Source organism: Aethalodelphis obliquidens, unplaced genomic scaffold, assembly GCF_003676395.1.
Source record: "Aethalodelphis obliquidens isolate GAN/ISIS:26980383/991018 unplaced genomic scaffold, ASM367639v1 scaffold2, whole genome shotgun sequence".
NCBI classification, from domain to species: domain Eukaryota; kingdom Metazoa; phylum Chordata; class Mammalia; order Artiodactyla; family Delphinidae; genus Aethalodelphis; species Aethalodelphis obliquidens.
Genome location: NW_020837946.1, coordinates 77,825,949 through 77,839,129, shown reverse-complemented (window position 1 = coordinate 77,839,129; position 13,181 = coordinate 77,825,949). Strand labels below are relative to the sequence as shown.

The 13,181-nt window shown below is 34.5% G+C and overlaps 1 protein-coding gene across 6 annotated transcripts in view; it reads right to left on the bottom strand.

Moving 5' to 3' along the window:
• Positions 1-13,181, bottom strand: part of STAM2 (signal transducing adaptor molecule 2) — a 51,062-nt gene that overhangs the window by 19,937 nt on the left and 17,944 nt on the right. For all 6 annotated transcript variants that reach the window (XR_003438131.1, XM_027131359.1, XM_027131350.1 and 3 more), the window contains exons 2-5: positions 2,617-2,701; positions 1,613-1,688; positions 1,404-1,502; positions 133-279 (exon numbers count right to left, since the gene is read on the bottom strand). Coding sequence is in view for 5 of the 6 variants with exons in the window: in XM_027131359.1 (XP_026987160.1) it covers positions 133-279; positions 1,404-1,502; positions 1,613-1,688; positions 2,617-2,701 (407 nt within the window). In the remaining variant the exon portion in view is untranslated. The remainder of the gene's footprint in view (positions 1-132; positions 280-1,403; positions 1,503-1,612; positions 1,689-2,616; positions 2,702-13,181) is intronic.

Genomic DNA, 13,181 nt, shown 5'->3' with positions numbered 1-13,181 from the left:
GCACTACGCTAGACAGACTCCTGTAGAGTGCAGGTAAGCAATGATGACTAAGATAAACCTTGCCAGCTTTTACCCAAGGTATATATCTTCAAAATAGTATAGGGTCAACCATGAGTCTGAATGATCTCTTACCTGAGAACCTGCTGAAGGAAAAGTAATTCCTTCTTCTTTCATAGATTTAATAGTTGCAGATATCAGACTAAACTGTGGGTCCTTCTGAAATTCTTCTGACCACTCCACCATTAAAGATTTCAGTTTTTCACATACTTTAGGATGAGCCTTTTAAAGAAAAGGCAAAGAAAAAAATTGTTAAAATAAGTACTTGAATTATTTAACAAAGAGAATTACCACCAAAATTCTCTAATTTTATGAACATCAACAAAAGTCTAGCAATCCTTAGCCTAAATGAGCACTTGATAAATGCTTATTTACATTTTAATATATAGTTGTTTCTTGGAAAATTACTTTTTTTTTTTTTTTTGGCGGTATGCGGGCTTCTCACTGTTGTGGCCTCTCCCGTTGCGGAGCACAGCTCCGGACGCGCAGGCTCAGTGGCCATGGCTCACGGGCCTAGCCACTCCCTGGCATCTTCCCGGACCGGGGCACAAAACCGTGTCCCCTGCATCGGCAGGCGGACTCTCAACCACTGCGCCACCACGGAAGCCCAGAAAATTACCCTTTTTGAACATCAACATTTATGCCTTATACAATGACAATGAATCTATTATATTCAGAGGATATTTCTTTTATGTTTTCTTAATATTCTCAATATTAGATTAAGCTTTTCATATCAACTAAACTAAAATTCTGATATTTTTGCCACTAATAGCATGAGAATAGTGCTTCAGAGCTTCTAACAGAAATAAATTAATAACAACCCCATCAAGAAGACCCTCTCCACCCTGCTCTAAAATAAAGGCCCCCTTTGCTCACCATCTCTAATGGGAATCAGGACAGAATGGTGGTTAGTTTGGACTCTGAAGTCACAGAAACCAGAATATGAACATCAACTATGCCACTTAGTAGCTGCATAACCTTAGACAAGTTACTTAACTTCTCTTAAGTCTGTTTCTGCATCTATAAAATAGGAATGATAAGGGAATCTAACTTCTAAGGGTTGTTAAGAGCTTTAAAAAAGGTAGCATACATAAAATGCTTAAAGCAGTGACTGCTAACCCTCAATAAAGATCAGCTATTATCACTAATATATATGATTTGGGGAGGAAAACAGTTTTTGGTGTTACAAATGCAAACAACAAATTTTAGAACAGAAAGTTTTTTTCATTTCAAATCTATTTAAAATGATTTCCCTTACTATACAACTCTATTAATGCTTTATATAGTTAAAATAACACAGCATATATATTTTTTAATGACAAATTTCTTCTCTTTTTAAAATTTACCTTATTTTTTATCACAGCACGTACTTCTGTTGCAAAATCACGGGAACATACTTCTAAATGAAATATCTTTCCACAGTTTGCCACACAAGCCCCAAGAAGCTATTAATTAAAATAAAAATCAATATATAAATGTTGAGATATTATCTTACTTAACTGAAATAAATACACATTTAAAATTTGGGTCAAATAATAACAAGACTTTCACTTACAGTTAACGCCTGCAGAGCAACATGAGGAACCTTATGATTTACCCTTTTCATTATGGCTTTTAGGCAATCTTTTGCTCTAAAAAAATGAAGAAGGTTAAGTATTCAGAATTTCAATTCAAACATTTACTTTTAAATTTAAACTTATTTGGTAGCAGAATACCTTATATATACACCTGCAAATGTCACTTCATTAAAGGACTCAATCTATCAAATGATCTTACACAATGTTTTGCTCATAGACTTGTAGAACTTAAAAGAAAAAAAAGAAAAAGAAAACTTGTTGCAAAGGTTGTACATTCCAAAATCAAAAATGAAGAGCCAAATCATTTCAAAAAAGGTCAGTCAACACAAGAGAATAATATCATATAAATTACCTTTTCATTTCTTCAAGACAGACTGAGCTTTCACAGAGCAAATTCTTATCTTGTGGGAAAAAAAACTAGCAAGATATACAGTCTCAAAAGATTTAAGTATAAACATGCATGAATGCACTTTGAAAAGCTGTAATGTTAAAACAAATGCTTTCATCAGTCTTCTAAACTTCTAACGTATAATCAGTTCAGCTTGACTGCTCCATTCCATCCCCAAAGCACCATTATTTATATTCATTTTTTCATTATGATTTATTGCATTTACCTATTCATTATTAAAAGGTCTTTTTAGTATATATGTTTTATGTTATTGTATTTACCTACTTCATTATTAAACATGTCTAAGTCACAGGGGAATTCCCTAAATAATTAAGTCTATTCATTGTTAACGTGTGTCCCTGCTGTAAAAAGGCTTTAATTATGTGTTTTAATATTTCAAGTTTTTGGTCAATTCTTTTCATTTGTTCTTTCAGGATGAGGTTAACCACATAAATCCAGCCACCCAGCATGTCTTTACTTTTATCCCCAAAAGGAAATAGTAAAAATCCCATTTTCCTTCCAAAGTTACATCAGGATAAGAGACACAGATTATTAAGTTCCTAGACATTCAGCGGGCATGACTGGGCATCTTACCCATTAGGAGTGCTTCCAACTTTGTCACATATGTCCATAATAAGACTCCAATCTTCTGTAGTGTTGTACTCATTTGTGGCCTTTTCTATAAGAGATAAGCACACACAAAAATAAGGATGTCTTGCATAACAATAAATACCAAGAAAGACATAAAAGCAGCAAGAGAAAAGCAACCAGTTACACACAAGGGAACTCCTGTAAGACCATTAGCTGACTTTTTGACAGAAACTCTACAGGCCAGAAGAACATGGCACAATATGTTTAAAGTGATTAAAGGAAAAAACCTACAAACAAGAATACTCTAGCCAGCAAAGATATCACTCAGATTTGAAGGAGAGATGAGTTTCACAAACGAACAAAAGCTAAGAGTTCAGCACCACTAAGCTGGCTTTACAAGAAATGTTAAAGAGACTTCTCTAAGCAGGAAAGACCACAACTAGAAATACAAAAATTATGAAAGGAAAAATCTCACTAGTAAAAGCAAATATACAGTAAAGGTAGTAGATTAACTACTTACAAAGCTGGTAGGAAGGTTAAAAGACAAAAATAGTAAATTCATCTACAACCACAAGAGTAATTAAGGGATACAAAAAATGAAAAATTGTAAAATATGACATAAAAAAATTAAAAATGTAGGGAAATGTAAGGTGGTTAGAATGTTTTTGAACTTAAGGTCATCAAGTCGGGACTTCCCTGGTGGCACAGTGGTTAAGAATCCACCTGCCAATGAAAGGGACATGGGTTCGAGCCCTGATCCTAGAAGATCCCACATGCCGTGGAGCAACTAAGCCCGTGTGCCACAACTACTGAAGCCCACATGCCTAAATCCCGTGCTCTGCAACAAGAGAAGCCAAAGCGATGAGAAGCCCGTGCACCGCAACGAAGAGTAGCCCCCGCTTGCCTCAACTAGAGAAAGCCTGTGCACAGCAACGAAGACCCAATGCAGCCAAGTATGTAAATAAAATAAGTTAATAAAAAAAGAAGTCATCAAGTCAAAAAATATACATATGATTATATATATATATGTATATGTCTCGATATATATCTATATGTTGATATGTATAAACTTCATGCTAACCACAAATCAAAAACCTACAATAAGGACTTCCCTGGTGGCGCAGTGATTAAAAATTTGCCTGCCAATGCAGGGGACATGGGTTTGAGCCCTGGTCCAGGAAGATCCCACATGCCGCAGAGCAACTAAGCCCGTGCACCACAACTACTGAGCCTGTGCTCTAGAGCCTGCGAGCCACAACTACTGAGCCTGTGTGCCACAACTACTGAAGTCCATGCACCTAGAGTCTGTACTCCACAACAAGAGTAGCCACTGCAATGAGAAGCCTGCGCACCACAATGAAGCATAGCCCCCACTCACCACAACTAGAGAAAGCCTGTGCGTAGCAATGCAGACCCAACGCAGCCAAAAATAAATAAATAGATTTACTAAAAAAACCCACCCCAAAACCTACAATAGATACGCATACAAAAAAGAGAAAAGAATCCAAATGTAACACTAAAGATGGTCATCAAATCACAAGAGATCAAAGGAAAAAGGAACAAAAAAGAACTACGATAACAACCAGAAACAATTCACAAACTGGCAGTAAGTACAAACCTATCAATAATTACTTTAAATGTAAATGGACTAAATGCTCCAATCAAAAGACACAGGGTGGCAGAATAAATTAAAAAACAAGACTTGTATATACATGCTGCATACAAGCAACTCACTTTAGATCGAAAGATACATACCAACTGAAAGTGAGTGGATGGAAAAAGGTATGTGTTCCATACAAATGGAAACAAAAAGAAAGCTGGGGTAGCAATATGTATATCAGATAAAACAGACTTTAAAACAGACTGTAACAAGAGACAAAGATGGACATTACATAATGATAGAGGGATCAATCCAACAGAAGATACAACAATTGTAAATTATGCACACAACGTTCAAGCAGCTTAATACATAAAGCAAATATTGACAAACAGAAATGGAAATATTGACAGTAATATAATAATAGTAAGGGACTTTATCACCCCATTTACATCAATGGACAGATCATCCAGACAGAAAATCAATAAGGCAACACTGGCCTAAATGACACAATAGAGCAGATGGAACAAACATATATAGAACATTTCATCCAAAAACAGCAGGATACACATTCTTTTCAAGTGCACATGGAACATTCTCCAGGAGAGATTATATGCTAGGTCAAAGAACAACTCTCAATAAATTTAAGAATGAAATCATACCAAGCATCTTTCTCTGACTACAGTGGTATGAGACTAGAAATCAACTACAAGAAAAAAACTGCAAACACAAACACATGGAGGCTAAACAATATGTTACTAAATAACCATGAGCCGCTGAAAAAAAAATCAAAGAAAAAATAAAAAAAGTACCTGGAGACAAATGAAACTGGAAACATAATGATCCAAAATCTTTGGGACACAGCAAAAGCCGTTCTAAGAGGGAAGTTTATAGCAACAGAAGCCAGGCTCAGGAAACAAGAAAACTCTCAAATAAACAACCTACACCTAAAGGAACTAGAAAAAGAAGAACCAACAAAATGCAAAGGTTAATAGAAGAAAGAAAATAAAGACCAGAGCAGAAATAAATGAGAGACTAAAAAAACAATAGAAAAGATCAATGAAACTCAGAGCTAGTTCTTTGAAAAGATGAATAAAATTGATAAAACTTTGGACAGACTCAACAAGAAAAAAAGAGAGGGCCCAAATAAATAAAATCAGACATAAAAGAGAAGTTATGACTGACAATGCAGAAATACAAAGGATCATAAGAAATTACTATGAACAATTGTATGCCTGTAAAAGGGGCAACCTAGGAAAAATGGATAAATTCCTAGAATGTACAATCTCCCAGGACTGAATCAGGAAGAAAAAAAAACATGAACAGACCAATTACCAGTAATAAAATTGAATCAGTAATTCAAACAAACAAACAAAAACACCCTCCAAGAAACCAAAGTACCAAAGTCCAGGACCAGAGGGCTTCACAGGTGAATCTATCAAATATTTAATGAAGAGTTAACATCTACTCTTCTCAAACTATTTCAAAAAACTGAAGAGGAACGAATGCTTCCAAACTCAGTCTACCAGGCCAGCATCATCCTGATATCAACACCAGACAAAGAAATCACACAAAAAAAGAAAATTATAGGCCAATATCACTGATAAGTATAGATGCAAAAATCCTCAAAAACATATTAGCAAACCAAATTCCACAATACAGTAAAAGGATCATACACCACAATCAAGTGGGATTTATCCCAGTGATGCAAGGATGGTTCAACAATCACAAATCAATCAATGCGATACACCACGTTAACAAAGTGAAGAATAAAAATCATATGAGCATCTTAATAGAAACAGCTTTTCACAAAATTCAAAATCCATTTGTGATAAAAACACTCAATAAAGTGGGTATAGAGGAAACATACCTCAAAGTAATAAAGACCATATATGAAAAACCCAGAGCCAACCTCATACTCAATGGTGAAAAGCTGTAAGTATTTCTCCTAACATCAGAAAAAAGACAAGGATGCCCACTCTTGCCACTTTTATTCAGCAGAGTATTGGAAGTCCTACCCACAGCAACCAGACAAGATAAAGAAATAAGGGGAATCCAAATTAGAAAGGAAGAAATAAAACTGTCACTGTTTGCAAATGATATACTATATGTTGCTTTTCTATATGTTAACAACAAACTATCAGAAGGGAAAATTAAGAAAATAATCCCACTTACAATTGCATTAAGAAGAATATAATTCCTAGGAATAATCTGACCAATGAGGTAAAAGACCCATAGTTAGAAAACTACAAGAACTGAAGAAAGAAGTTGAAAACAACGATGTCCTGTGTTCTTGGATTGGAAGAATATTGTTAAAATGACCATACTACCCAAGGCAATTTACAGATTCAATTCAATCCTTATCAAAATACCAATGGCATTTTTCACAGAACTAAAGCAAATAATTCTAAAATTTGTACATAATCACAAAGACCCCAAATAGCCAAAATAACCTTGAGAAAGAAGAGCAAAGCTGGAAATATCACACTAGCTAATTTCAAACTGCTAAAAAGCTACAGTAATCGAAACAGTATGGTCCTGACATAAAATAGACACATGGATCAATGGAACATAATAAAGAGCCAAGAAATGAACAACACACTTATATGATCAATGAATCCATGACAAAGGAGGCAAGAATATATAATGGGGAAATAAATTCTTCAATAAATGGTGTTGGGAAAACTGGAGAGCTACATGCAAAAGAATCAAACTGGACTACTTTCTCACACCATATACAAAAATAAAGTCAAAATGGATTAAAGACCTAAATGTTAAGACCTGAAACCATAAAACTCCTAGAAGAAAACATAGGCAGAATGCTCTCTGACATCAGTCTTAGTAGTTTTCTTTGGATATGTCTCTTCAGGCAAGGGAAACAAAAGCAAAAATAAACAAATGGTACTACATCAAATTTAAAGATTTGGCACAGTGACAGAAACTATCAACAAAACAAAAAGGCCACCTACTGAATGGGAGAAGGTATTTGCAAATGATATATCTGATAAGGGATATCCAAAATACACCAAGAACTCATGTAACTCAACATCAAAAAAAGCCATCAACCCAATTTAAAAAATGAGCAGAGGAAATGAATAGACATTTTTCCAAAGAAGACTTACAGATGGCCAGCAGACACATGAAAAGATGCTCAACATCACTAATCACCAGGGAAGTGCATATCGAAACCACAATGAGATACCACCTCGCACTTATCAGAATGACTATCATGAAAAAGACAACAAATAACATGTGTTGGCAAGGATGTGGAGAAACGTGAAATCTCGTGAACTGCTGGTGAAACTGTAAATTGGTGAGCCACTATGGAAAATGGTATGGAGGTTCCTCAAAAAATTAAAAATAGTACTGCCATGTGGTCCAGCAATTTCACTCTGGGTATTTACCCAAAGAAAATAAAAACAATAATTCTAAAAGATATATGCACTTCAATGTTCACTGCAGCATTATTTATAAAAGCCAAGATATGGAAGCAATCAAAGCGCCCAGCAAAAGATGAATGGATTAAGAAGATGTGGTGTGTGTATATACATGTTATTTAATGGAATATTACTCATTAATATTCTAAAAAAATGAAAAAAATAAAATTGCCATTGTGACAACATGGATGGATATAAACAATATTATGCTAAGTGAAGTAACTCAAAGAGACAAATACTGCATGAACTCACTCATACGTAGAATCTAAAACACAAAACAAAATGAAACAAATCGAAACAGACTCAACAAATGTGGGTGGTTGTCAGAAGGGAGGGATTTGGCAGGGTTGGGGGGGGCAATAGATGAGGGGAATATTTTAAAACTTCAGTTTTAAAATAAATAAGCCACAGAGATAAAAATACAGGATTAGGAATACGGTTAATAATGCTGTAATAACTTGATATGGGCACAGATGGTTACTAGACTTATTATTATGGTGATCATTTCATAATGCACCCAAATGTCAAATCACTATGTAGTACTCCTGAAACTAACAATATTTTACATTAACTATACTTCAGTTAAACTACAGTAAAATAAAATAAAAATACCAAGAAAGGCACAGTAGTTAAGATTGAGAAGTCTTACCTTTTCTTTTGCCAAATATAAAAGTTGCACAGAAAGATTTCAGACAATGAGTACTTTTATTAATTTCAATTTTAAGTTGTATAATTAAATGTGCTGAGGTACACCAATAAAATGTCTTCTAAATAATTAAATACTAAATAAATTTCAAATGATCAATAATTCTACCAAATTCTTACTTCAAAGAAAGCCTTAAAAATGTGTTACAGTATAAGGAAACATGGAGTGAACTGCTCACTGAAGCATTTTTTTAAGAGCAAAAAGGAAAATGGATTAAGAAAATACAGTAAATTCATATAACAGAATGTGAAAATGAGTTACAAAGAACTGAACTGTCCAAAAATCTGTAAATCTCAAAATGATTTGTTTGGCTTATGCTGAGTTTGAAAAGCTTATATATAACATTCACATGAACTTTTAAAACAGCTAAATTGAGATATAATGCACATCCCAATACAATTCACCATTTAAAGTGTACAATTCAATGTTTTTAGTATATTCACAGAGTTGTGCAACTATCACCACTATCTCACTTTAGAACATTTTCATCATCCTAAAAATAAATCCCTAACCATGGGAAATCACAGCCCATTCTCCCCCTAGACAACCACTAATCTACTTTGTTTCTATACGTTTTCTGGACTTCACATATAAATGAAATCATAAAATATACAGTCTTTTGTAACTGGCTTCTTTTACTTAGTATAATGTTTTCAAGGCTCATCCATGTTGAAGCAGGTATCAGTACTTCATTCCTTTTTACAATGTTGAATAATATTTCATTCTACAGATATACCTCATTTTATTTATCCGTTCACCAGCTGATGAACATTTGGGTGGGGTTTTCTTTGTGGCTTTTCTGGCTAAGTTTGAATAATGCAATGCTGCTATGAACATCCGTGTACAAGTTTTTGTGTGGATATATGTTTTCATATCTCTTTGGCATATACCTAGGAGAACTGCTGAGTTGTATGGTAACTGTTCAATTTTTTTAGGAAATGGCAAACGGTTTTCCAAAGCAGCTGTATCATTTTACATTCTTACTAGCAATATATGAATGTTTCATATAAAATTAAAACTTTCTGTTTTAAAAAAACATTTAAAAGTACGCTCTATTCTTTAGATATACATATACAGACAGTAAATATATTAACATATGCACAAGAATGATAAACACCAAACTGGAGGTGGATGGGGAATTAAAACAATGTACACAGGGACTTAATTGTATTTGTAAACTTTTGTTTATTAAGTTGCAAAGTGAGTATGCAGAAATTCTTTATTTTATTCTCAGTATCTTTTTTTGTGGTCTGAAATATTTCATGATCAAAATAAAAATTAAAAATGTAAATTTTTAAAAAGCATGGTCAAACTATAATAATTTAATTATGTAGCATGTTTACTCTTTTACAACTTCAATATCAAGAGGGACAATACAATTTTTTTCTACTAGTATAGAGAAGTGGGGATATTAAAAACTAGCACTTTAGAAACATTTTCCTTATGTCTTTTCCCCTTTTAATAAATATATCCTATGATTTCAAATACAGACAAACCTGGGTACTATATACATATAAGGGTACTATTATCACTATGATAAGCAGAAAGGATGGTAGGAATCTAGAGTAGCTCCTTTTCTAAAGGCAAGGGATAGTAAAAGAAACCAAAAAAATAAACAGGCTTATTAGCAAACAGCTATACTTTGCAAGTAGGAAAGAAAAATACAGAATCCAGTTGACCTCAATTAAATACTGTAACAAACTTTTAAAAATCATGCAAATTGGGGGCTTCCCTGGTGGTGCAGTGGTTGAGAGTCCGCCTGCCGATGCAGGTCCCGCGGGTTCATGCCCCGGTCTCCGCAGCGGGAGAGGCCACAGCAGTGAGAGGCCCGTGTACCGCAAAAAAAAAAAAAAAAAAAATCATGCAAATTGCCTAACACAATTTAAGGATAAAAGGCAATTATTCTGACATATGTGATGAAATGACAAGTCAGAGACTTCAGAAAAGTAATATATTTTTGCCTACCATAAGTTCTAGACTCAAGCACCAAGCTCTGTAGGTGGAAACATCTACTCAGGTCCAGCTTCTTCCCTTGTACAAAGATGACTAACTCTTCTACAGGGAAAGTCAGACCAGGCTATATTTTTCAGAGGTTTAAAATGCTTAACTATTTCTTAATTACATATCTAATAATTCCAGTGAATTCAAAAGTACAGACAAGAAAAAAAAGAAAGCAAAAATCTTCTAATTCTACAAACCTCTTGGAAAACTATGATGCATATTTTCCCAGACTTCTTCCTATATATGTATATGGAAAAATAATAAAAATATGTGTAAAACTAAACAAAATAGGCTTATAAGTATAAGGTGTCCAAAGAGAGCACCCAAAAACTGATAACCACTTCCCTGCCAAATGAACAAGTTGAGAAACAAAACAAAGAATAAAATATTACTGTCATTACTAATAGAAGCTTTAGGTGTGCTGGACAAATGGGCTTGCTAATAGCCCCAGAGGTGGACATGTTAGCACTAGAAAGAAAAAGAGCTCTCCCTCAGGGGTGAGCCCCTGTACAACTTATTCCATGAAGAAATCACTCAATGGCTGTGGAAAGACTAGCTAGCTGCTATGCTGACAAAGGGCATCAGTAGGGCCAGTTACTCCCTAATTTACCAATCAGATAAGATACCGTGATCATACTAAATGTATCATTTCCTAACCTGCATTTCCACTTATAATAAACATCTCTCCATGTTCATAAATATATGTCTATACTAACATTTTTAATAGCTGCATGATGCACCACTGTATACAGTGTGGCCACAAAGTGCCTATACAAGCTAGTGAGAAGTCATCAGCAAACTATAATTTTAAATACATCAAGTACTCAGCCTCTCTTCTTTGATACACTTACTGTTACCATTCATATTGATGTCCCACATAGAATAAATACAAAATAATTAAAAGAGGTCAGGACTTCATGCATAGGCCTTTCTGTAGATGTGTCATAGCATACACACTTAATCTTATCTACTGTCTGTCTCTGCCACTGTTACTCTTCCTCCACCCAATCCTCAGAAGGAATGTAGACTGCATTATGGCAGGAATTTTTTGTTTTGTTTTGTTCACTATTATTATTTCCAATTCATAAAACAGTATTTGGTGCACATAGCAGGTGCTGAGTAAATATTTGTCGAATGAATGAATGATGCTCATTGCTCCTTCATATCCTATAACCCTGGTACAATGGCTGTAAAGTGGGAAACAATAGCAGAACTTCTGATTATATGAACTCTAAAAGCCTTTAAGAGGCCCCATGTGCCCCCAGTGAAGTCTGTGCAAACTTCTGGACCAGTTACGAGCTTCACCGCTGAGCAGACATCAAGGGGCTGCACAGGATCAAGCTTCAATAGCAACACCCTGTGGCAACAACAGGCAACAGCACTCGGGGGCTTAAGAGGGAGGTTCCAGTTCTCTGCTTGTTTACTAAAGAGGAATGACAATACCTCTGGGAATTTCAACAGGCAGACAAGGTAAGTGCGGAAGGGAATGCCTGAGAGGGAGGCAAAGGACTTCTTGTACAGTGATATATAGGTGACTAACTTTTTACCTTGAGTCTGAAGAACAAATCACATATATTACATATGACTTGCCAGCTTCATGCTCAACTCTTCTCTTTGCTTATAATCGATAGGGTTTTGTTTTTGCTGTACAGATTGATCTTTTTTTTTTTTAAATGTCATTTGGCAATGTTATAACTACCTGAGATTAAATATTCACCCGTATATTTTTCTGTATATATATTATTTACAGGCAAATCCTTAGTCTTTCTGAAATTTCATTTGGCACATGGAGTGAGGCATGGACAGAAAAGTATTTATATAAATTATATAAATTATATATATATTATTTCAGTAGTTCCAACATCTAAGAATCTATCCTTTCCTCTCTGATCTGAGAAGCCAGCATAATCAATTACCAAATTTTGCCAGTACATATGTGTATGAGTACAAATACACACACTCACACCCACTCATACCCACCCCCCACATGCAAATGAGTCCGATTTTGGACCATCCAATAACCTACCTATTTCTGCTAGAACTCAACTTTTAATGATTGCTTTTTCAATTTTGGCGATGTGATACATAATTAAATGTGAAGCCTTTTCAATACCCCTCAAAATCCTTCTAACAATTGCAAAAATATCTAAACAGAATTGTTTTTACTTGATGTAATCCTTATAGAAAATGGAAAAATCCTGACTTACTCTATCCAGCATAGTTTACTTTCAACAAATACAGGACTCATAATTACTCTTTTCAAAAAGTATAAAATCTAAAGACTTTATAATGGCCTGCCAAAAAGGATTTCATTTTTCAAGTGAACAAAGTAACAGTTAAATTATGTACTTATGAGTATCTTAAACTCCTGGAAAAATTTTAACTATTATAATTAAGGAAACATTCTTTTATAGCATGTCACTTTGCCCAGCGTTGGGGCCATATCTCACATTATCCTATGTCAAATTCATATAGGGGGAGAGAGTTAAAAGAGCCCTCCTGGGGCCTAAATAAATGCTAAATTTCTAGGGTTTGGTGGGTGTAAGTTATAACATTTCATCACCAGGTTTTGATTACTGTATATAGAGAGCTTCAAATACACAGTGAAATACTTCAGAAAGGTTCTAACAATATCATAAAGAATCAGTCCATCAATACCTATAACGAACAAAAGAGTCACCCTCTACAAAGTCCATTATGTTCAACACACAGCATTAAAAAGAATTCAAGTCTACCCATAAAACATTTTTTTAAAATAAACTTATTTATTTATATATATATTTTTGGCTGCATTGGGTATTCCTTGCTGCACGGGCTTTCTCTAGTT